The sequence below is a fragment of the Folsomia candida genome, unplaced genomic scaffold (assembly GCF_002217175.1).
Source record: "Folsomia candida strain VU population unplaced genomic scaffold, ASM221717v1 Fcan01_Sc060, whole genome shotgun sequence".
NCBI classification, from domain to species: Eukaryota; Metazoa; Arthropoda; class Collembola; order Entomobryomorpha; family Isotomidae; genus Folsomia; species Folsomia candida.
Window position 1 is genome coordinate 307989 of NW_019091252.1, and position 23351 is coordinate 331339.

Here is a 23351-nt window from a genome sequence, read left to right on the forward strand (position 1 = left end):
TAGGGGAGCGAGGGGTTTATATAACATGTGCAGATCATGGGGACATCGAACAACCGTGGGGACATTGTCCCTCTGTCCCCACTACGCTTCCGCGGCCACTGGTCGTCCTCGTCGTAACAAGTCCTCTCAGAAGAACAAAAGAATGTACTTATTTTACATATTTGACCTTAACGAATAGTCAATGCCTGCACAATTATGAATGTACCAGCAAAGCCAAACTCCATCCAACAAACTCTAATAAACTTTATTCCTAAATTATATATTCTCCATCCACCACTTTTCTTCTGGGATGAATAAAGTTGATTCAAAGTACGTAATAATTTTCAAGAAATTTAATACCGTGCTAAAATAGGTCTAAAATTTGCATGGCATTTAATTGGAAGGCGCAAAGAGTGAGTTGAACTTCTCACCATTCGTTTCCCTTCGAATCCCTTTCTTTACGTAATCCAATTAAATCTGGGTTATGCTAATGCAGAAACTTGACGCAATTTAAGACCGTCGTCGGATTTCTCGCTCCCCTCCTTTTTAATCCAACTCGTGCCTTGGCTCAAATTACTTTTTGTTTATTTACGGTTCAAGAGTTAAACCCGGAAAGATTACACAATGGATGAGTTAATGGAATTTGCCTCGCAGAATTGAATGCGCACCGAGGCCAGGGTTTTATTTTATTGCTGTGTGATGTAAGCATGTATCAATCATTCAATTTATTTACAACGGGCTCTTACTTTTCCATTTTATACACATTATTTCCTAAATTATTGCCAAGTCGAAATTAGGTAGTCCGGAAAAAGCAATAACTTTGATCAAACGCGATACTAACAAAGATTCGATAAAGAGAGATGCAATCATGTGTAACTTGGTTGTAAAGTTTTGACTCGTAACTTTGAGGGTGGAGTTGAACAGTTTAAATTTTTAATGCTCAATTAATCCCAAATTTAGCATGGAATCTCCATAATAAAGAGGAAGGAAGGATGTCTCGCTGTTTTATCGTCATTATTACCAGCGTCATCATCATCATCATCATCGTTCCTGTGAAATTAACTGATGTGCAATGCCCCTCATTTCATCTTCCCTTCTTCTTCCGCCTAGTTGCTTAACATCCTTTGATGTCTTTTACTTGACGTTCATTTCATTTGATCTTTCATGTTTACGTCATCCCCGTTTTATGACAGAACAGAGACTGACTGACTCACTGTCACTTTATTACCGAGTTTCAAACAAAACGCTTTTTCAGGAAGAGAGAAGGAGGACTATTTTACATAAAGAGTCACAAATTCCTTCAGGCTCATTCGTCGATCATTACTATTATGATTCACTACCAGTTAAAAAGACGTATAAAATCAGTTCCCCTTAAATAAAATACAAGAGAGCAGTATAATTTTGTCGCAGTCGGTGTGCAGCTAATGAACCACGACTAATCAACACTTAAAGAAAGAGGAAAGAAAAAGGGGTGGCTTTTTATTATCAGCAGAGGGTGGATATGTATTTGAATACTTTCAACTTTTTCATTTGATGACGACCGACGGTAAAACTTTGTGGGTGTGTTCCCTAACTCGAATGGATCACTAAAATTTCAAAATATTTTGACATATTGTTACATATTTCTAGGTTTTCAAAAGTATTAGTATATTTATAAATATTTCCGCTATTATTTGGAAAATACGTCAATATGTTTGATATTTTTCAATACTACATATGTATATTTTTTTTTAATATTACAACGATACGAGACGAAAAATTTTATAATTTTATGTGTTCTTTTGGTACACATTTTGGCGTTTTCTTCGTTAAATAAATATTTCAGCCATTTTTCATAAATACATATCCGTCCTCTGATTATCAAACTTTTTTCTAATGAAAATGTCTCCTTCTTGATTCATATCTACTTACGCGTTGCCTTCTTTGTCCATTCTTTCAAACAATAAACAAGTCTGGGCTGCACATTTCTGTGCGATTAAAATATGTGACGACTTTGTCAAGGAAAGGTTTAGTTTTGTCACATAATGCAAACATAATGAGTCGACCTACACCCAAAAAGAATCTGATGTCGTCATCTTCCACGCCACAATTATGGTCAGATCTGACTGAAATGTACGCATAAAAGTGTTGATTTATTATGTAAAAATATCTCGTAAATATGCGCATGAGGTGGTGCGTACCTAAGCCACTTAATCTACAAACAACTCAATCCAGCCATTCCTTCCAACTTTATTATACACAATTAAAGGTGTAATTAATCATTTATTATATATTCACCCTGCCCATGTCACTATTATTGTAGATTCGTACATACAAACACCACCACATGCAAGCTACCCTGTCACTTTACTCGTAATTAATTGTTATTATGCAGCCTATATAAACTAGCCTATTACCAGAGTGGAATTAAATGAGATTGATATAAAACTAGAAATTATGTATATTACCTACACAGTCATCATGTTATATGTCATTTTTAATTAGCTCGTTCCTTCATAAAAATTAAGAACAACAACACCAACTACATACATACAGTCCAAATACGTAATTTTTCAGGTACAACAACATTATACAACCTGCTCTAAAAAAATACAATTCCCGTTTCTGAAACCCACCGACTCATGACACATTATGAGAGAACTTCACACTGGTATAAACTTGCCATAAAACAAAATAAAATTTACAAAAATAAAATGAACCAAGTCGTCAGGCCGACCAAAAGGCGAAACAACACACAAACATAAAGCCATCCATCCATCCACCCTCACTTACTTTACTGACTTAATAACCGGATAAGAAGTCGGTAAAATGCAGGCGAAACATAAATGAGTATGCAAGTCATGTCCACTTTGGGAAGCAGAAAGAATTTAGTATTGTGTGGTGTGGTGGAAATAATCAATTTTCAAATCACTCACTCCGGTTAGGTTACCAAAACCTGGAGGAAGGAAAGAAAGATATTAATGTAAGATATTGCCAGGACGAGGAGGGAGTGCGTATTAAGGTTCCATTATGATATGTTCCTCCCTGCTCCACCAAATCAAAACATCAAACAAACGCAAAACAAGGCGAACAAGGGTGTAATTATCTCTATCCGTTCCTTCTTTCTTTCTTCCACCAAATAAACTAAATATGTATGTACATATGTACAACCTGAATCTACTTCAAGTGGACTCAACCGTGTGACTGCGAGGGAGTGAGTATGAATACATGGGTAAAAAAATGTGGAAAAAACTGCAGAAATTTTTATTGTGGAAAAATAATACAAGGAGAAGCTGGGAAAATATTATATGTACCAAAAAGTCACATTACAGACCCGACTGATGTAATCGTATAAATACAAAAAAATATAGCCTGCTTTCACTTTATGTTGCACACATAAATTATCAATTATTACATAACCAACATCGTCTAGACAAGTGTCCTAATCGTAAAATAACACCGTAATTAAATGAAATTATTTTCAATTCTTGCCTTTAATAAATAAAAATATACGAACTCAATATTGTTTGTAAGATAATAATGTTTACGGCCAAGCGAGACGATAAAGGAGGAGCTTTTTTGATAACAAATTGATAATCAATATTTACGAGAGGGCCAAAAATGGCTGGAGCTGGAAAGGAGGAACTACCCACCCAAGGGAATGACAACAAATTAGTGAAGAAAGGATGGCTACAAAGAAGACAATGCAAAGAGAACAAAGCAAAGAAAAGGAACAAAGTGAAAGTTTGGTGAAAGGTAAAAAGTAAATAAAAGGTGCACTCACAATAATGCCTCACTCTCTCTTATCATGATGGACAATAGTATGCAATTATCTGGTTATTTCACAAAATAAATTTCGCCTGGAGGAATATATATGTATTTCGAGCTATAGATGAAATTCTATACAACCTTTACATATGTATGCGTAACCCGAAAATAGCAACAAATTTGTATAAATGTCCAATTAAAAGTTCTATATCAGACTTCATTAAATAAGTTTAATTGCCCTGTTACTGGAAACATATCAATTTTATTTCGCAGAAAAGCATCCTATTACAAGTTATACAAGAGGAACAGACTTCATTAAATCAGTTTAACTAATTGGATTGCCCTGTTACTGGAAATACGCATTTAATTTCGTGAGAAATATTTATTTCACAAAAAATCGTCTCATTACAAATTGAAGCACATATTACATTATGCATTATACGCTGTACTTTTATCTAGTTCAAAGGCCATCATCACAATCGTACAGCACTTTCTCCATTAATATCCCCCAAAAAAATTCAATAAACCATGTGGCCAAATTGTAGCTGAATGAAACCTTAAATTACGTCCGATTGCACGAAACCCCCAACACTTTTACTACCTTTATGCAAATCAACAAATCATATCTACAAAAGGGCACTCGCTGTCGTATGTAGTACGAGCATACATACACAAAACCGGACACGGACCCACCCGGCACGGGAGTAATAATAAATTTCCTCAAAAAATAAAATGCACTCCCTTCCAAAATCCTGTTAATGCTCGAAGGTGTGTGTGTTAGCAACCCAAAGTGAGCCCTGTAAAACATCAGCAAGTGTATGAACACAATGGCGTGTCAAAGTAACGTTTCCGTCGAATCGGATTGCATTTCTTTCTTTCTTCAGAATCCATTCCCCCTTCAATGCCCAACTCGGCTGCTAATGACCACACCAAACTCGACAGAAATATGAATATTATGATACGAAGGAGATTGGGAAGTTAGTTAAGCCGTAGTGCATAGTGCTTGTTTTTTGTTGTCGTTGTCAGCGTCATATCCGATAATGAAAGTCGACTGACTTATTTATACCTAGCTTGGAAAACCCTGCATAATTCTATCAAAATTATATTTACAAACTGTGCCAACTGTTAAAGTAAACCCAATTTGCACAGAAAACATGCCCTGCCAACAATTTAAAAACAATTTTGTAATGTCAAGCAAGTCCAGCAAACAGCGTTGACACTCATTACACAACCCTTTTGCACCGACGACGACGGGAAATAAATAAATTTATTAATCCATATTAAAACATCCACCCTCACCCCATTAAGAAGAAGTGTGTCGAGTACTTTAGCCCCAGCTTATCCAGCAGCCGTGTGGTGGGTACTCATTCGCGTAATAATAATTCGTGTCATGTTTACGTCAGTGCGAATGAAAATGAGTAATGGCTCAGGTAAGGCTTGGCAGGAGGAAAAGGTGCACCCTGCTTTTTGTCAAGTCTTCCACGTCTCATTGTCCCAGGTGTGGAACGTATTATTTATGCATGAGGAAGCTAAATGGAAAATGAGCGAGGTTCAGTTTGCGCCATATTATGCAGGATACATACGAGAACTAAACAGGAAGGAGAGAAAGTGTGCTCGCGAGAGAAACACCACTTTCCCCTAAATGTTATGTTTAGGGACAAAATATTTAATGGGAGAAATATCCTGACACGAATCCCTCTCGTCGTTAATACGTATGCATAACAGCCAACCGTGAATATGTATGTTTGTATGTCCTTGTTTCTCTTATCTATTTGGTTTACTAGTTAGTTTGACTATCAACTATTATTCATGGCAGGCTTGCTTGCTTGCTGCCGTCCGTCCGTCCACCAGGTAGATAATTGACACACACATGACACAATAAAATAACGATCTATGTATCCATCTATTCCAGTCCAATCGGTAGTTGGTAGTTTTGCAAAGTGATGGCTTATCTTTTCTTAACATTTTACTTACAAATAAAACCACCACAACCACCCATTATATCAAGGCATACGATTTATCTATCTATTAGTACTCCCTTTGAATTGAGTGTCGTGAAATGGGAGTGGAAATTAGGATTGACTTCTAATATCCATCTAAATATGAGTACAATGCACACTCTGTATGCATGCAAATTGCAATGCGAAATGTGAACGAGTTGTGAAACGGTTAAATTGATAAGATGTGCTGATAGTATGTGCATGCATTATTTGCATTGTTTGTTTGTTTGATTTAGCAGGGTGACGAATTACGGGGAATGATACGGAATAATGACTCATTTATTTCGAGTGAAAGTATGCATGTGCTTATGTAACGGGTAAAAACCCAATTAATTAAGAAGTTTAAAATCATTACCTGATATAAAACACGGTAACAGCATCTTTGGCAAAATAAATCTCACGTTTCCACCCTTTTGGCACAACCACACCACCACCGCCACCACCCCCACTTTTGGGAATATTAGTACTTGTCTCACTCTGCGGTGGTTCACCTGCACTCGATTCTTGTTCACTAGAACTATGAAAAGTAACCGAATTGTTTGTAGTTCTTGCAGTACTTTCACTCGTCGTGGTCGTCGTTGTTATTGGAGGACTACAGGACGCTTCACTACCGTCACACCCACTTCCAGTCGCCAAATTGCTTTCCACCGAGTGAGCGAAGTGAGCCGTCGTTGTCGTCGTGTTCACCACGTCCGTCTCACTTAAAGACCTTTTCGAGATTTTGTGCGGACTCGGACTACTCGAAGAGGACGAATTTGTATTATTATTGTTATTTAATGAGAATGAGAATGACATTGAAATTCCAGAGTCGCAATGAGTCGTCGTCGAGGTCGTGGTTGTATTCGCCGGGTTTTGGTCATCTTGCTGACAACTGCTCCGACTTGACCCACCACTCCCTCCCCCGAACGGGTACGACATGCTGTTCGACCTCTTGAGGGAGAAGAGGGCAGAGGTGAAGGACGTGTTAGAATTCGAATTGGAGTGAATTTCAGGAGCTGCTGAATTGCTGGGTGGTGGAGGGTCCACATCGAGTTCGCCCCCGCCGCCACTGTTATCATTACCGGTAGTACTTATCACATTGTTATTTGGATTACTTTCCGAGTCTTCGCCTTGTCCGGGCAAATCTTCATCGTCATCTTCATCCGGAAAGGCTTTGTCTACATCTTGATCATCGTCGTCTTCATCGTCTTCAGCAATAATCATATCGCTTTCGGGGATGTCATCCACGTCGAATTCGTGAAGGAGGGAGGACGTTTCCATCTCTTCGTCGTCTTCGTCTCCTTCCTCGTTGTCAAGATTGGTGTCATCATTGTCGTCATCGTCGTCATCTTCTCCATCCTCATCTTCATCACAGTTTGCTGTGGTCGAGTCAGTACCTTGGAGAATAATGTGGTGGGGTGGGGGTCCACCATTCGACAAGTCTTCATTCCCTCCTCCCGAGGGAGACTGGGACGACGAAGAGGAGGAATTAGACGATGACGAGGAGGAGTGGTGCTGTTGTTGTGTGTGATACGGGGAAGCATTGTTGCGCTCATTATCACTTTGTTGGGCGTGATCCTCATGATACGAGGAGCACGAAGGGAGCCCACTTTCTCCATGACATGAGAGCGGATATGACAACGAGGAGTCTTCAACCTTCTCCATGCTTTCACCACCACCCATTTGAATGTCACTGCTATTATTGTGATGATGAAGACCTGGTCCTCCGCCGTATAGGAGGGACGAGGTTGACGAAGACGGTAACCCTGCAGGGATGGACAAACTCCGATGCTTCACAGAACCCGGTTTCATGGCGTAATTGTTTTGTAATTTCATTTCACTATTAGCACACTCGTCCCTTCCAGGACCGTTGTTATGTTCGAATGCACACGACTTGAAGGTGGGGAAGTCGACGGAATAGGTGGCGGATTGTTGGTGGGGGTACAGGTTGTTGTGATGCGGGTTGTAATGGTCACTCGTACTGGAACAGTTGGCACTGGAGTTGCTGGACGAATTTCTCACCCAGCTTGTGCTTGGAGGCGGTGGGGTGGGTGGAGGCGGGTTGGATAAGCATTCCCTCTTGATCATCATGGCCGGTGAGGTGGAGGAAGACGGGGATGGGGCTGGCGAACAGTAGGCAGTTTGTTGCTGCTGTTGGGAAGGTGAACTGCTTCCTCCTCCTCCCACAAAACCGGAAGTTTGGACTTGATTGTTATTAAAACCAGGAGCACTACTACCAGCACCGACGACAAGCTTGGTGTTGGTGTACCCTTCAGAAACGTACGACTCCATAGACTTCCTTCTGAACGGGGGGTGGTGGTGATGGCCGGGATGGTGATGATTATTATGCTGATGGTGATGATGACTATTGTTGTACTGAGGCAGGTTGTTTGGGAGGGATGGATTTGAATTCGCATTATTGGGGACAGAGGCAGACACCGGGTATCTGGAACTACTCGGGTTGTGTCCGTACGGGGGAAAGTAGGCATCTGGGTGGTGTTGTTGGTGGTGATGATTTTGGTCAAAGTAACGATGCGTCCCAACCATTCCTCTGTTATGGACGAAGCCACTTTCTCCACCCTCTTCCCCACCAGAATACCCTTCGTAATGACCGTTATTGTGACTATTTTGATAATAGCCGTAGAAATTAACAGCTCCAGCATTATTGTGACCACCACCTCCTCCCAAAGCGCATGAGGAGGAGGGGGTCGTGTTGTTGCCACTATTTCTCTGTTCATAGGGTACAAATTGATCAGAAGTGGCGGCAGGGTTGGGATAATATTGTCCTCGACAATCTCCCCTCCCACCCACTTCGTCCACTTGGTGATGCGGGTTGTGATGCTGATGGTTGTTGTAAAATCCGGAAGGCGTGTGGTGGTAATCTGTCGAATCGGGACGTGGCGTGTCGTGATGTTGTTGGTGATGGTGGGGGTAATTGTTGGGGGGATAGTAGCACTGCTGCGGGTAGTCACCATATCCAGGAGTCGTAGAAGCACCAAAATTAGAAGACGGCGAGGACGAGGAATTATCAGGGTCACATTTCCCCCAGGATGTCGGGTGAGGGGGAAGTTGTTGTTGGTGGTGTTGATGGGAGGAGGAAATTTCCATGTCCTCACCTGGATGTGGGTGTGGATGGAGGTAGTTGCTGACGACGGTATGCTGCACGGCCACGCCTGGGGGCTGCTGCAACATACCCGGATGACTCGTTTGATTCATTTCGTGGGTCCTGTTGGGTATCACATTCGGACGAGATTGAAGTAGTTGGGGCCATTAATCTCAAAATTATAAAGCTTTCGGATAAAAAGTGGGATCAGTTTCGCTGAGATGGTAGGTAAATTCGAAATGCGTGTAATGTCCAATTCCTATTAAGTCGTCTTCATTTCCAAGTTTTGTGTCGCTCTCTAAACACCAAAAAGAGAATTGTGCCAAAGATAAAATTAGTATTACTTTAACGCCGTTTCGAAAAATCTTAACCCTCAAAATATTTATATTACCTGCTTTCTCTATAACTTTCTCCTTCTTTTAAAGCTCCTTTCTTCCCGTATAATTACACTTTCTCATTTTAACCTTTCACCAAAATTTCCCTTGTGTTAAACCACTTAATACAAATCTAGCTTTCTCTTCTGCCCAACATTTATTCCCCAACTTTCTCCTCTTCTTACAACCCACGTCTTAAAGTGTCCCATCCCTTTTCCCTCGTACGAAAAACGTATGTATGGAAAACGCACGTGTACTTTGAAGTACTCAATAAGTCTCTCTCTCTCCCTCCCTCACATTTACTCGCTCTGTACGCACTCCTGCTGGTGGTACTGTACACTCACGCGGACGGCCCTTTACCAACTGGCAGCCTACAACATAACACTGGTCACATTTTACATGGAAGAGCAGATGGGTTTCAAACGGGGAGAGTGGAAAAAGGGATCCTTCCAGTACTGTTTGCAGAGCAGTCTTAAAGGGTCTCCACAACAATATGACGACGATGCTGTTTATCCACCAACAACAAGAGGTCTGCAATGGAACAAGACTGACTGGCTGGGAAGAATGATATACAAATGTGTATGCAATCCTCTGCTATCACCATCCACCACTTGATGAAACATATCTTCTCCGCGTATATATAAAACACTCTTTACAACAGTTCAATCCACCTCATTTTAGTTATTTCGGTTCTGTTCTGTTCTCTCTTTATAGTCGACCTTCACTCCTCTCGTCTCGCATACTGCCTCCTCGCCAGTGAATTGGATAATATGATGTGATACAAATAAAAGCAAATAGCCACAACATAACATAACATTGCATTGCATTACATTATAGCGCACATCATCATGCCAAGATTCTTCTTCCATCCACAACAACATCTTTTAAGCTGTACTTGGTTAAGTGTTGGTATGTTATGCTTGGCATGTAAAAGTTGCATTGGATTGGATCCCCTCAAACCTTTCTCCTCTCGCCCAATTCTCCCCCAAACGATGCCTGTGCGCATATACTTTTTGCTTACAAAACACACTCTATAACGTCCAAATAATAGGCGACACTATATGAGGATTTCTCCATCAGCATGCCAGCATTTTGGGGGAAGGGGACATGCATCTTGGCCGAGTTGGAGGAAGTCTTGAGCTCGACGTGCTCCTTGGTTACATTACAGTGAGAGGTGAGATAAAAGCTGGTAAAAAGTGAAACCGGTTCGGTTCTTGGCTTTTCAGATGGATACAGAGACAGATACACAAAATTGAGAGAGAATAAGAACCGAATACAGACACACAATCTTGGGATGTAGAAGGTGTAATATAGTCATATCAAGTGATGATGTAGTCGAGTAATCGCATAAGAACTTACAACTGACTTACTCACTCGAACGAATAAGAAGGATCAAATGTGATAACATGACTTTGATACATAGATATTATGTACATGTATGTATGTACATAGTGGGGAAAGTTCATGCATTCGGTAGCCTAAAATATTTGTCATGCCCACACAAAATTTTCAAACTTTTTCCATGAAAATTTTTGCATATGATTTCAGTGAATCTTATCTTCATCTGTGCATATAGATAATGATATCAAGAAGATGGATAGAATATGCATACTCCGAGAGTGAATCTCACCTCACCTCACCTCCCACCTCGTGCGAATCTCTCTCGCTTAATGGAATGGCAACAAAGTAGCAAGCAAGATTTTTACAGAGACATTACAAAAGTAGAATATACAATGTCTACTTAATCGGTTTCACGAGACTTTGGAGTGGATGGGTATCATCTTCTTATTAGATGATTGGATGGTAAAATTGATCATTTATAAAAGTTAACATGACATGCATGCAATTCCCACACACAAACAGAATTCCAGTCTTTCTTGTTCTCCTCTCTGCGTATAATACGTAAGATATCTACATATGTAACAAACTTCTCCTTGTTGGCTAATTCACTCCGTTCTTAATCATGTAATGCGATACTGTATGATTTTGTAATCCATTCCATCACGTAAAAGAAGACTGCATATTATTTTTATTCTGGACTTGAGACACCGACGCGGACGAGCCCAACCATTAAGGAAAATAATTGGATTTGTTCAATACATTTCTTCTTTCTCAACGACTACATGTCTTCCACCAAAGTGCTTACATGACACGATACGAATACATATGTATGTATGTACACGAATGCATGCATGGAGCACTTACATGGTCAATGATTCAATTTGTATTAAAATTAACAAGGTGCGTTCAAATTTTGTGGATAAATATGTTGTGAATGCCATAATGGCAGAATGAATTGTGGAAGCATGCATGGGTAAATCATTTTATGGTTTCGTCGTATTTTTTGTTTGTCGGGAACACAAGTCAGACTGGACTGGACACGGGTGTTTGCACTTTTTGAAGGCTTTCTACAAAGTCATTGGAACTTGGGACAAATAGAGAGACAAATACGCAATAAAAGAAAGTTGATGCATATCATTAAATTGCATACATAACTGTAATTACAAACATTGGGGGTCTCCCAGAGTATGTTTCCAAATTTTGACCAACTTAGCGTAAATCGATCACAAATTTAATGAATATGAAATTTGCAAAATGCACTATCTGCGAATTCTAAAATTTAGCGGAGACATTTGCGCTCAAAGAGGAGAAAACGTGTAGTAAATTTGGAAAGCGCAACATTTGACAACTTTAGGCCCCGTTTTCCTCTCTTCGGGTGTCGGGTGCATGCAAATATCTCTGCCAAACCAAATATCACTGGCAGATCATGCCTTTTGAAAATTTCATATTAATTTTTGCCATTGACACTAGTTTGGTCAAAATCGGAGACCTCAATTGTAAGTACAGAATATTTTGAAATAAAGTTTCCCCAGTGAGTCGAGTTGAGATTGGACATTACTTCTCCCGTTTTATTACTGCATAAATGCGTTGTACATAAAATTACACTTATTATTGTATCATTGTACATAGATAGGTAGACTTAATAGTGAGAACGTGTATCATTCTGCTGCTGCTGTGCGTTGTGATTTCTCCAAACACAAAATCATTTTTGACATTTTACTCTACTTATTTATCATAGTCGACTAATTCTATTAAGACGCCTTTGTATTGCAATAAGTATTTCAATAACTGTAATTGTAACAAAAAATTGTAATACGGTCAATATTTTACAAGCGACAAATATATTCATAAGGTACAAGTAAAATGTATGATCGCACTTGTGCATAGTAATCATATAACTAATGTCAATGCCTACAAGTACAATTATTATGGAGAATCCACACAAAACAAAATCACAGAAGCACCCCTAAGAATAAGTACATACATAGCGAATAATAAAAGTAATATATAATTTCTTTGAAAATCGGACACACATCACTCGCACAAAAAAATGAGGCAATAATATATATTTTATCGTCATTTACAATTTTTTAAACTAAGACTAAAACAAAGCTTACTAATACTTCGTCTTTAGTAGAGGTATAGTTAAATTGATACTTTTTTTGATCTATGGATGATTACTAACTGAAATGTTTTGCTTGAAAAGTGATATTCAAATATAGGATGAAATATAATAATAAATAACATGTCATGTAGATACATAGATGAGAAAGTTGACATTTAACTCAATTGCTCACAATTCTGCAGTTTATGTATCGTTTATTTTTGGATTTTCAAATAGTAACTTTGAACCTTGTCATACATTACCGAATAAATGATCCCGATTAGGACGAGGAAGCGAATCTAACAATGAGACGGAAGGAGAACGAGTATAGGATGGGTCGTGTAGTGTAAATGAGAAAACGTGAGTACGAAGTAGTATAAGATTTTTGAGTGTAAAGATCTACTAATATTCAATGATGACCAGACGACAAAAGGAGCGAAATCAAGGTGGATATTATTACTTTCTAATGTGACTGACATTGAACTCCTTGACCACGGGGTTCGTCATCCTCTTCGTGCGCATATTGGCGTCGTCGAGTATGATTCTTTGGGTCAAAGTCCATTAGGGTGACTTCCTCCGAGCCGTCTGGAATGATGCACTCATTTCTATATAAAATGAGGAAAGTTTGTTAATATTTCAGTTAAGGTGCACAATAAAATGCATACTTATATAACACCACTTTTTATTATGTAAATACCTCGGAGGCAAACAGTTTTCTAGAGTTGCTACCAATTCTGGAGGAATTTCCTTGGGGAAGTTGACATTAAATTGGATAATGAGTTTCCCTCTGTGCGTGTAATCTCCAGAAACTGGCATCCCTTCGTTCATGACACATTTAACTTCACCAGGTTTAATAACTTCTCCTGGAATCATGGTAATAACCAATTGTCGACCGTCAAGGGTTTCAATTGTCTTTTGGAAGCCGCACAAAGCTTCAACTAACTCAAGATCAATGGTCATGATCAAATCATGGTTTGCACGTCTGTTAGAATAAGAATACAAAAATAAGACATTCATTCATAAGAATTGATTTTTGGCGAAACAAAAAATGTTGGGTTGAACTTACTTGAACACTGGGTGAGGCTTTTCGTCGACAACGATGATAATATCACCAGGCGCAATTCCTGGTTCTTGGTCTCCTTCGCCGTGTAAAGTTATTTTCTCTCCATCTTGCATGCCTCGGTCGACATGAATTTGGATGATTTTCTTATCTTTGATTATTTTCTTCCCTTGACAGTTTTTGCAACGGTCAGCAGGATTGACACGCTCTCCAGCACCTTGACAATCATGGCACACTGTTTGGATTTGTTGAATCATTCCTGGGCCAAGCTGTTGTACACGGAAGATCATCCCTTGGCCCTTACAGCCTGGACATTTCTCTGGAGCTTTTCCTGACTTGCTGCCACTACCTGAACAACACGAACAAAACGAAACATTCATTAAATTGTAATCATGTGTAATCTGCAATCTACTAGTTTTATATTATATTTGGATTAGCCTTTCTTACCAGAACATTTTTCACATATAACGTTCTTGTGGACGGCGAGTTTTCTAGTCGTGCCGTTGTACAGGTCTTCTAAGGGCAGAGACAATTGATGAACCACGTTTTTCGCTTTACGTTCTTGCCGACGACCTCTGCCCCCACCAAAGCCACCTCCGCCGCCAAAGAACATGTCGAATATGTCCATAGGAGAGCTGGTGATATTTCAATTTGAAAATGTAAATTCTCCATCGAATTGAAAACAAAAATATGAATTCAGTACCTGAATCCTCCAGGACCGGTGTTACCACCACCCTTGATAGCATCCTCGCCACCTTCATCATAAACGCGGCGTTTATCGGGGTCGCTCAAAACTTCGTACGCTTTTAGAGAGAGAGAAGAGAGAGAGAGATTATTAGCAATCTTATAAGTTATCTTTTACAATAACTTCAAGTCTAAGGTCGGCAAAGGGTTGTCACTGATATGATGACGATTTATAATCTGCAGATCAAGTCACTGACCAAGAGACACATTTTATCAAGAATTTTTAACGTTTTAGGGAACATGAATATGCAACTAATTTTCCTATCAATTCCACCCCAGTGCCACCTCAAAATTGAACAATTGTTTTAATCCATCCTTATTGCACTTGCCTTGCGAGATCAACTTGAACTAAAGTAAAAGAATTGCAAAATACCGTAATTAATAATTGATAATCATGTTTTTAAATTTAGATTTACTTTACTAGTATCTTTGCCACTTACTCGCTCCCCTTCATTGGGATTTTTGTCTGGGTGGTACTTGAGGGCAAGTTTCCTATAGGCTTTCTTTAACTCATCCGTTGTACATCCCGGTTTTACTTCGAGAATGTCGTAGTACTGCGTTTCCTTCACCATGTTACTTGTACTAGTTTCCTGACCGTTTTTGTCACCACCAAAGAGATTATTACTGTAAGAGTTAAGGTAAAATAAATGAAAATTATTGCGTCAGCAGATGATTCATCAAGTCATCACACCATCAACCACGTATTCATCTGCTATCGTTTTTCTCAGGTTAATCAATTCTCAAATTCAAATTGACCAAATTGATAGCAAAAAAATTAACTCTTAACGTATTTCAAATTTGTTACCTACAATTTCATACTTTCTTCTACCTTCTCGGTCCAAAAAAATTACTAATCTATGCTGTTAATCGTGTCTATCTATTGATCACACTTTACAACTCGGAAACAATTTAATTTCCCGTATTTTGAATTAAATTTAATATCAAATAGCCACCAAAATTAATCCTCCACCTTTACTTACAGCTCGGCGCAGAATTACTGATTCCTTTCCTTCTTCAGCAGATGATTCTCGAAGAACTCGTCGTCACCAGCGGTACACTGGGTCGTCCTGTATTAGCTACTAATTCGTGTCCCTGGCTACAAGAACAATGAAGAACAATCTTCTGGATTTTTCTGCAAAAATCTTTTGGCGAGCAAGGAAGAAGTGGCAATGCACATGGGAAGTGATGCTGCTGGCTGGCGAATGCTGAGTTGAGTTTGGCTGGCATTTTGTTCCATCTCCTCGGTTCGAGAAACTTCTATTTCTCTGACGTCACGCAAACGCATGCAGCCAATAGCATGAGATTTTCGCAAAAATGCATGCAATTTTTTAATTCTTTTATGGAAAAGTAAAATTAAGGTTGGAAACCAGTTTAATATTTATTGACAGTAGAATAAAGGTTTACTTACTTAATTAACGTGTAATAAGTGGAATAAATTGTGCAAGTTTACAGAAAGGCGGATTTGTATGAAGAGGGGTAGTTTCATTTTGCAATATTTTTATTATTATTCGTTGTATGCAATAATTTATAACGTCTACTTACTTGTTAAAAAAATGCTAATATGTTAAATAAATAAATATATCTCTTCTTTATAATTATGGGAATATATCTGGAAGAATTTAGCACACTGGAAGAAAGATTTGGGCACGTTTTGATGAAAAATGACAATATATTAAAATCAGTTACTTTAATTTACACTTTTTAAGACCAGCTCGAACATTATATTTATAAAATTTTGAGTTTGAGATTACTAGGTACCGGCCACCGGGTTGTTGACACAGATCATGGTTGATTTGGCTCAAATAAAGCTAATTAATAAAAGCGCTTTTATAAAAGTAAATCAAAAGCCATTTTTTAGCAATATGTTTACAATTACGAGTACAGGCGTAGGTTAGGTATGATTTGCTAATGATATAACAATATAAAATTATGCTTTGTAATCAATCGTTATGTTCGTATTCTAAATTTAAATTCTTCTGCTCCAAGACATCGTTAATTTGATTGCCTCTGAGGCTTGAAACTTCAGGTCACAACTTCCTCTTCAGAATCATCGGCTTGTAAATTAAGATGCACATGGACTTTTGGTACTTGATCAATTGGGATTTTTCTGGTAGCTGAATTTGGATGGATGGTTAATATGCCCTTATTATACTTCGTTGTGGACCTTAATATCTTCCCTTCCCTTTGTGTAGGAGGACCTTTACTTCTCTTTGCAACTTGTAGTGGTTTTCCGTGTTCATCATGCTTTCGTTTTTTTACCTCTGTGGCATATTGTTGAGATTCTCGATTAGAATTGTACAAATTTTGTTGAAATATGCGTACAAATGGCAGTACTGAAGATGAAGGGTTGACAGAAGTTGACATTGAAAGACCTCTAGTCATTCTTGTATTGCTGTTGGAGGTGGAACTTTTCTGTGCTTTCCGTCTTTTCACTGGTGATGAAGACGAAATTTTCTTTGTCGCCCTAGCGAACGTTGCAGTGTGCGAATTTATTGCATGATTTCGAAGCAGGCTCCCATCGTCAGTTATGCCAATGGCGATATCACACCAGCGACACGGAGAGACAAATCCATACTTCGACTTGATACCGTGAGCATCTTTATAATGTGGTATCAATTGGTCAGAAAGGAAAACTCCAAAGCATGTGTAGCATCGAGCCATTTGGTGTTTCTTCAAGCAGCCATCGCAATTTGACAAGGTCAGGTGTTGCACTTTACACTCTGGACAAAAGGATAAGCTTGTCATGTCTGCTGATGTGGGTAATTCCAATTTGGTTTCCTTATTATGCTGATTTTTTATATGCATGACCAGGTTAGACCTGAGTTGATTTTTATAATCACAAAACATACAACGATAAAATCTATCTTTCCTGTCTGGACCAATTGTAAAAACTGATGAACCTGTATTTGAAATTGAGATTTCTTTTTCTACTTCCGTTTCACATTCGGTTTCTGAATCACTTCCAATTTCTGTTTCGCTATCTGGTGATGGGAAACGAACGAGAGGGGTAGTAGCCGTATTTTCTTAAACGAGGATAAATATAAATTCCATTTTATCAGTCATAGCTAATTCATAGTTAAAAGGAAGAAAGAAATTCATAAATGTAATTAGGATTGTACCTTCAAGTTTCTCAAGGGCTTGTGCAGGGTTCGCTTGAAGAGTAAGATTCGAATTAGATGGTGGTTGGGTAATTACTTTCTTTATGTAAAGTTCCTTCCCGGTTCCAATCATCAGATACTCCATGTCATCATATATTTCCTTTTGTAGTTCTAGCGGAAACACAACTTGGCCATTATAACAGAAGTGTAGAATTAGTGTCATGACTTTCACAGGGATGTCCGGAAGTACAATTGTTGCCAATTCACCCAAATCCTACACGACATAAAAGAACTGATTAGTTCGCATACATTATGAACATTTGTGAACCCTCCATAATCCATAATATCTTCTACTTACATGGTCTGCCAACAAGCATTCTAGGAATGGCGACGCTGACGCTAACACAATTCGGTGTGCTCCAACTTTACCGTCGCGACATGACAAAACAGTATCAATTTCATATTGTGATTCGATGATTCGTTCCAAAACAGGGCTTCCAATTAGTTTTTCGTTTATTTCAATCTGTTCCATTGTTACTTTTTCATCTGCAGTATTAGCTGAATCCTCGAGTTCTAAAAAAATCAAATCAGTATGTCAGTATTATCACATTCCATTCCTATGTAATTTATTTTTGACCACATACTCAATCTTGAGGTATTTTTTGGGGACATAATTTGTAACCCTTCATCCGAAGTATTCGAGTTGTAACCAGAAGACTGTGTCGAACCTAGATTCTCCTTGATGGATTCACAATTCTCCGGTTTCATGATGATCCTTGGGTCCTTTTCCAAAAATCATTTTTTTTAATCGTCAACTTTATTTACCAGCAATAGTTAAGTTACCTTTACCTGTCTAAATTCACTTTTTGGTTGAGTTGCAGTTATGTTCTGACGATGGCTGGTGGCATGGTGGTGGTGGCAGGTGGAAGTGGCATGGTGGCATGTTTGTACTATATTGATATGGTTGGTGGCATGGGGTGGCAGTTTGGTGGCATGTTTTCAAAATCTCCAATTTTTTCAAAATTTTTTGGTAAGATAATGTTCGTATTTAAGCGAGGTTAGATTAGAAGGTATGGTTCTAGCCTTCTGGACCACTCTTTTTTTCATCAGAACATTCTAAGACTTTTATTTTTCAGTGAAAAAAATTTTTTTCGTCGAAATTCTACTCTCCGTATTGGGGTATCGTTCGTTTTTAGCGAGCGAAGCGAGCAGGTTAGGTTAGGTTAAATTTGCGTACCGTGTGTCCTAGAAATTTGCGTACCGTGTGTCCTAGAAATTTGCGAAAATGCGAAAAACGAGTGGTCCAGAAGGCTAAACATCAACCTCTGCAGCTTATCTAGGCTCGCGCCCCTAACCTAACCTGCTCGCTCCGCTCGCATAAATACGAAGTATACCCCACCAAAAAATTTTGAAAAAATTGGAGATTTTGAATTTTTGAAAACATGCCACCAAACTGCCACCCCATGCGACCCTGCCACCCCATGCCACCAAAGTGCCACCCCATGCCACCAACCATACCAATATAGCACAAACATGCCACCATGCCACTGCCACCTGCCACCACCACCATGCCACCAGCCATCGTCAGAACATAACTGCAACTCACCCCACTTTTTCAGTTCAAAAATAACATTACTTAGTGTCGGTACTCGAGATCCACAAGTGTTTGACCCGGTCAAACTTTGTGGTCAAACTTTGACCTCAGATTTCTTGTACATCCTTCGTAAAAATAAATATTCTACCGTTTCTACTTTCTACATGTGTTCTGTCTGCCCCGCTCCCCATTTACTAAATAAACAACTAACTCAAAATTGGTAAAAAGGACTAAGCACTTTAAAAAATTACAGAAATTTGAAAAGAAAGCAAACTAAAAATAAAAAGTGAAATGAAAAAAAAATAACAAATGACCGGAATTGCGAAACTCGAGTGTCCAGCCACCAGCCCGCGTGCAATTCCCTCCCATTTCGGCAATTTCTCATTCCAGCAATTGTCACTTGCCATAACGTACGTTCCAACTTCCAACATTACTTAACTTCAGAGTAATTTAAAAATTCAATAATATTCATTCATTTGAGTTCCATATAATATGCTTTTGTAAAAAAGGTGTGCATATCTTTGGCCATTTGTTATTATTCATACCCGTGCTTACGTGCCTACTCGTCATTAGTCGTAATAATCTTCATCACAATTTTCATGAATTATGAGAATGCGTTAAGGTATCTTAAAGCCATAAAAAATAGAACATTTTCATCCACCACTTTCACCCCTGAACTTACAAAGTCTCCCTACTTTCCTCACCATGGGAAAATATGACTTACTTACTTTACTTTACGCCTATCCGGATCAAGTAAAGGTTTTCCCAACCCACCAACATCGGGTTTTTCCTCTACTCCCCAAGCCAACTAAGTGTATTTCATAGTTTATCAATGTTTATGTTAATAATAAATAATACCCAATTATTTATAAAAAAAAAATCTAAAGAGTAAATAAATAACTTACTTTATTCTTCTCGATTTTGTTTTGCGGAATTAAATCAAAGCAAGATTGCTTGACAATTTATCATTTATCATAATACAAGGTTACGACAGTTGCTTCGATAGCCTCATAAATAAATTCTTTAAAAAAAGCTTAGGTGAGGCTTGCTTAAAAAGGAAAAACAAGCTGTTATCATCGTGTACTAAAATAATATGCTAAGTCAATGTTCATCTCACGATTTATAATTTTCGGTAAATATAACAGCAAATTATATACGTCTAGGACCATTTGCCTCGCCGTGGGCCGTTACAAAATGTTTGATACAAATATAGAATCGACATTTACCCAACCTCAACAACGTTGAAATAATTAATTATTAATGATGAATTATTTGTAACAATTGTAAACACGGAACATGTGAGGCCGCTTATCTCAGGTGCTATTAATATACATAGGCTATTAATAGCACCCAGTATGACTGGGTGCTATAGTCTATGTTAACACATAGGCTATAGCACTGGGTGCTATTTATAGCAGAACTTTCACCGCCCTCCAGAGGGTATAAAAGGAGCTGCACCAGAAATTTTTGCCAGTCTGCGGGAGGCGCTCGTGGGGGATGTGTCCCTGGGTGAGCTCCCCATTGCAGCTGCGCCCCCGGACCGCCTCTCTGGGGAGTCGGGTCCACCCGTGGTTTGTCCCACAGCCCCGACTCTCTTCCCGTTGGAGGGGTGGTCCGGGGGAGCAACGCTGCAAGGGGAGAGCCTTACGGGAAGGTCCCCCCTCCAATGCTCCTCCCACCAAGCAGGCTCACCGGGTGGGGAGCCGGCGGGGCTTGCCAAAAGTGCGGGTGGCGCTTGGCAAGTGAGAGGGGCTCTCTACCTCCAACCCTTGGGTGACGCCGCTCTTTAGCGATACCTCCCCTTGGGGCCGGCCGGGTTCCCGAGTTCGAAGCCTTAATGGGGGCCGATTTACGGGTGCGCTCCCACCTCGTAAGGCGAGGGTCAGACGGGCCCCCACGGGGAACGCGGTTGCAGAGGCGGCGACGTGGGCAGGGCTTTCCCGGCCGGTGGAGGTAGAACCCCGCGGACGCATTCGGGCGTCCGTGGGGGCCGACCCGCGTGGAGCACGAGGGAGCGACGTCCTCGTCGTGTGCTCTGGAAACGCCCTTTTAAGGGCGGCTAACAGCTCCCCACTTATAACTGCAGGGCATGGCGACAACCTTTGTCGCCATGCTATAACTACGCCATTTCTCGTCCGATTTGCATGAAATTTGGCACTATGCTTCTTATTGGTGTTGTCGACATGTCGGAAGGTCCCACCCGCCGCCACCTCCTTGTTTTAGCCAAATTTCGTCGCCATGCCATAATTTCGCCATTTCCCGGCCGATTTGCATGAAATTTGGCACTATGCTTCTTATTGGTGTTGTCGACATGTCGGAAGGTCCCACCCGCCGCCACCTCCTTGTTTTCGACAAACTTCGTCGCCATGCCATAACTTCGCCATTTCTCGTCCGATTTCCATCAAACTTCGACAGAGACTTCTTTTTGGTGCTATCGACATGTCGCAAGGTCCCACCCGCCGCCACCCCCTTGTTTTCGACAGATTTTGTCGCCATGCCATAACTTCGCCATTTCTCGTCCGATTTCCATTAAACTTTGACAGAGCCTTCTTTTTGGTGTTATCGACATGTCGCAAGGTCACACCCGCCACCACCACCTTGTTTTCTACAAACTTCGTCGCCATGCCATAATTTCGCCATTCCTTGTCCGATGTGCATCAAATTTGCACAACGCTCCTAATTGGTATGGTCGACATGTCGCAAGGTCCCACCCGCCGCCACCGCCTTGTTTTCGCCAGATTTTGTCGCCATGCCATAACTTCGCCATTTCTCGTCCGATTTCCATTAAACTTTGACAGAGCCTTCTTTTTGGTGTTATCGACATGTCGCAAGGTCACACCCGCCACCACCACCTTGTTTTCTACAAACTTCGTCGCCATGCCATAATTTGGCCATTCCTCGTCCGATTTGCATGAAATTTGGCACGACACTTCTTTTTAGTTATATCGACATAAGTCTCCTCTTTGGCTTCCTCCGTGCACCACGTGTCTCTCTCTCGCTCTGCATCTGGATCCTCTTCCATCTGGGTCGCGGGTGTGCCAGGGCAAGTAAAGTGTGTCCTAAAGGCTTTTTGCCATGTGAGCCTCGTCCACTCACACCCCCCACCTGCGTGCCTAGTGACACCCCCTGCCACACCCGTCCCAGCAACGACAAGCTGAGCCATCAGGCGAAGATGGATTCGCCGGACCCAGTGCACAGGAGGATCTACGCCTTGGAGGGACTCCCCAGGTAGGTTTTTGTTTGGTATATCGGGGTGGTGACCGTGGGGAGTGGTTGTTTGAAAAGTGGCGGAGGGGGTCGTGCATGACGGGGGGCGACATGGTCAGGTCTACGGGGGTCCCATGACCTGATTGTATTGTGATGGGGGAAGGGGCAAGTGGGGGTGTCGTCGGCCCCGGCTACGGCTACCATGGGGGACGTGGGCAAGATCCCGCGGTCCGTGGACAGCCCCCGCCCAACAACCTTCACCTGTCTACTTCCGCATGCAGACGCCACCCTCATTTGGATATCACCACCACCACGGAATCCGCCCATGTATCACTGCCATACATTTTCCTAACTGGTGTCCAGCAGTAATGGGCCGAATGGTGTATTGGGCCACATTCCCAATACATGTAGAGGTTTTCCGAGACCATCTCCGGTTTTCCCTCTACACCCATACTGCTGCATACATATTATCATTTAATTATGAACCTATCATATACATGTTTGTCATGGTGTGTAGTTAGCCTGTATTGGGATGCCGGGTGCTACTTGTGGATAATGCCCACAACTAAAGACACTTTAAGAGATTTGTTTGATTTGAGTAGCATAGGATGAAATTATGTATGTATATCTCTCTGAATGCTGTTTTTGTATGAAATGAATGAATTATGATTGTAAAAGCTAATGCTACATCAATCTTGAATAAACACACACCTACCTACCTAGTTATATCGACATGTCGCAAGGACACACCCGCCGGCACCAGCTTGTTTTCGACAAACTTCGTCGCCATGCCATAATTTCACCATTCCTCGTCCGATTTGCATGAAATTTGGCACAGCACTTCTTTTTGCTGTTATGGACATGTCGCAAAGGCACACCCGCCGGCACCACCTTGTTTTCGACAAACTTCGTCGCCATGCCATAATTTCTCGTCAGATTTGCATGTACAGGAAGTTAGCTCAGCCCAGCCCAGAATTTAAATTTTTTAATTTTTAAGCTTTCCCGCTGTCGCTGGGGATGA

General features: G+C 40.5%; 3 protein-coding genes across 14 annotated transcripts in view; all 3 read right to left on the reverse strand.

Moving 5' to 3' along the window:
• LOC110862513 (mucin-12) overlaps positions 1-9938 on the reverse strand; it is a 31070-nt gene extending 21132 nt beyond the window's left edge. Inside the window, exons 1-2 of the mRNA XM_035845623.1 lie at positions 9200-9938; positions 6082-9106 (exon numbers count right to left, since the gene is read on the reverse strand). Coding sequence (XP_035701516.1) covers positions 6082-8921 — 2840 coding nt within the window. The 5' untranslated portion in view covers positions 8922-9106; positions 9200-9938. The remainder of the gene's footprint in view (positions 1-6081; positions 9107-9199) is intronic.
• A 2121-nt stretch (positions 9939-12059) lies between these two features.
• Positions 12060-15645, reverse strand: LOC110862514 (dnaJ homolog subfamily A member 1). Of its 3 annotated transcripts, none has more exons than XM_022111705.2 (8): positions 15412-15645; positions 14872-15055; positions 14761-14779; positions 14391-14490; positions 14135-14322; positions 13694-14036; positions 13325-13609; positions 12060-13232 (listed from the first exon to the last, which is right to left on the reverse strand). In XM_022111705.2, the coding sequence occupies exons 2-8, from the start codon at positions 15001-15003 to the stop codon at positions 13091-13093; spliced, it is 1209 nt and encodes a 402-aa protein (XP_021967397.1). In that variant the 5' UTR covers positions 15004-15055; positions 15412-15645; the 3' UTR covers positions 12060-13090. The 3 variants fall into 3 exon arrangements, with proteins under 3 accessions (XP_021967397.1, XP_021967396.1, XP_021967398.1); XM_022111704.2 differs by lacking the exon at positions 15412-15645 and adding an exon at positions 15241-15405; XM_022111706.2 differs by lacking the exon at positions 15412-15645 and adding an exon at positions 15237-15405.
• Positions 15646-15892: 247 nt separating this feature from the next.
• LOC110862515 lies at positions 15893-19547 on the reverse strand. Of its 10 annotated transcripts, XM_035845634.1 has the most exons (7): positions 19438-19523; positions 18379-18382; positions 18174-18312; positions 17888-18102; positions 17551-17803; positions 17332-17454; positions 15893-17249 (listed from the first exon to the last, which is right to left on the reverse strand). In XM_035845634.1, the coding sequence occupies exons 1-7, from the start codon at positions 19506-19508 to the stop codon at positions 17227-17229; spliced, it is 828 nt and encodes a 275-aa protein (XP_035701527.1). In that variant the 5' UTR covers positions 19509-19523; the 3' UTR covers positions 15893-17226. The 10 variants fall into 10 exon arrangements, with proteins under 10 accessions (XP_035701527.1, XP_021967399.2, XP_035701523.1 ...); XM_022111707.2 differs by having other exon boundaries at positions 15893-17454; positions 19438-19547; XM_035845630.1 differs by having other exon boundaries at positions 15893-17454; positions 19166-19492.
• Positions 19548-23351: the final 3804 nt, after the last annotated feature.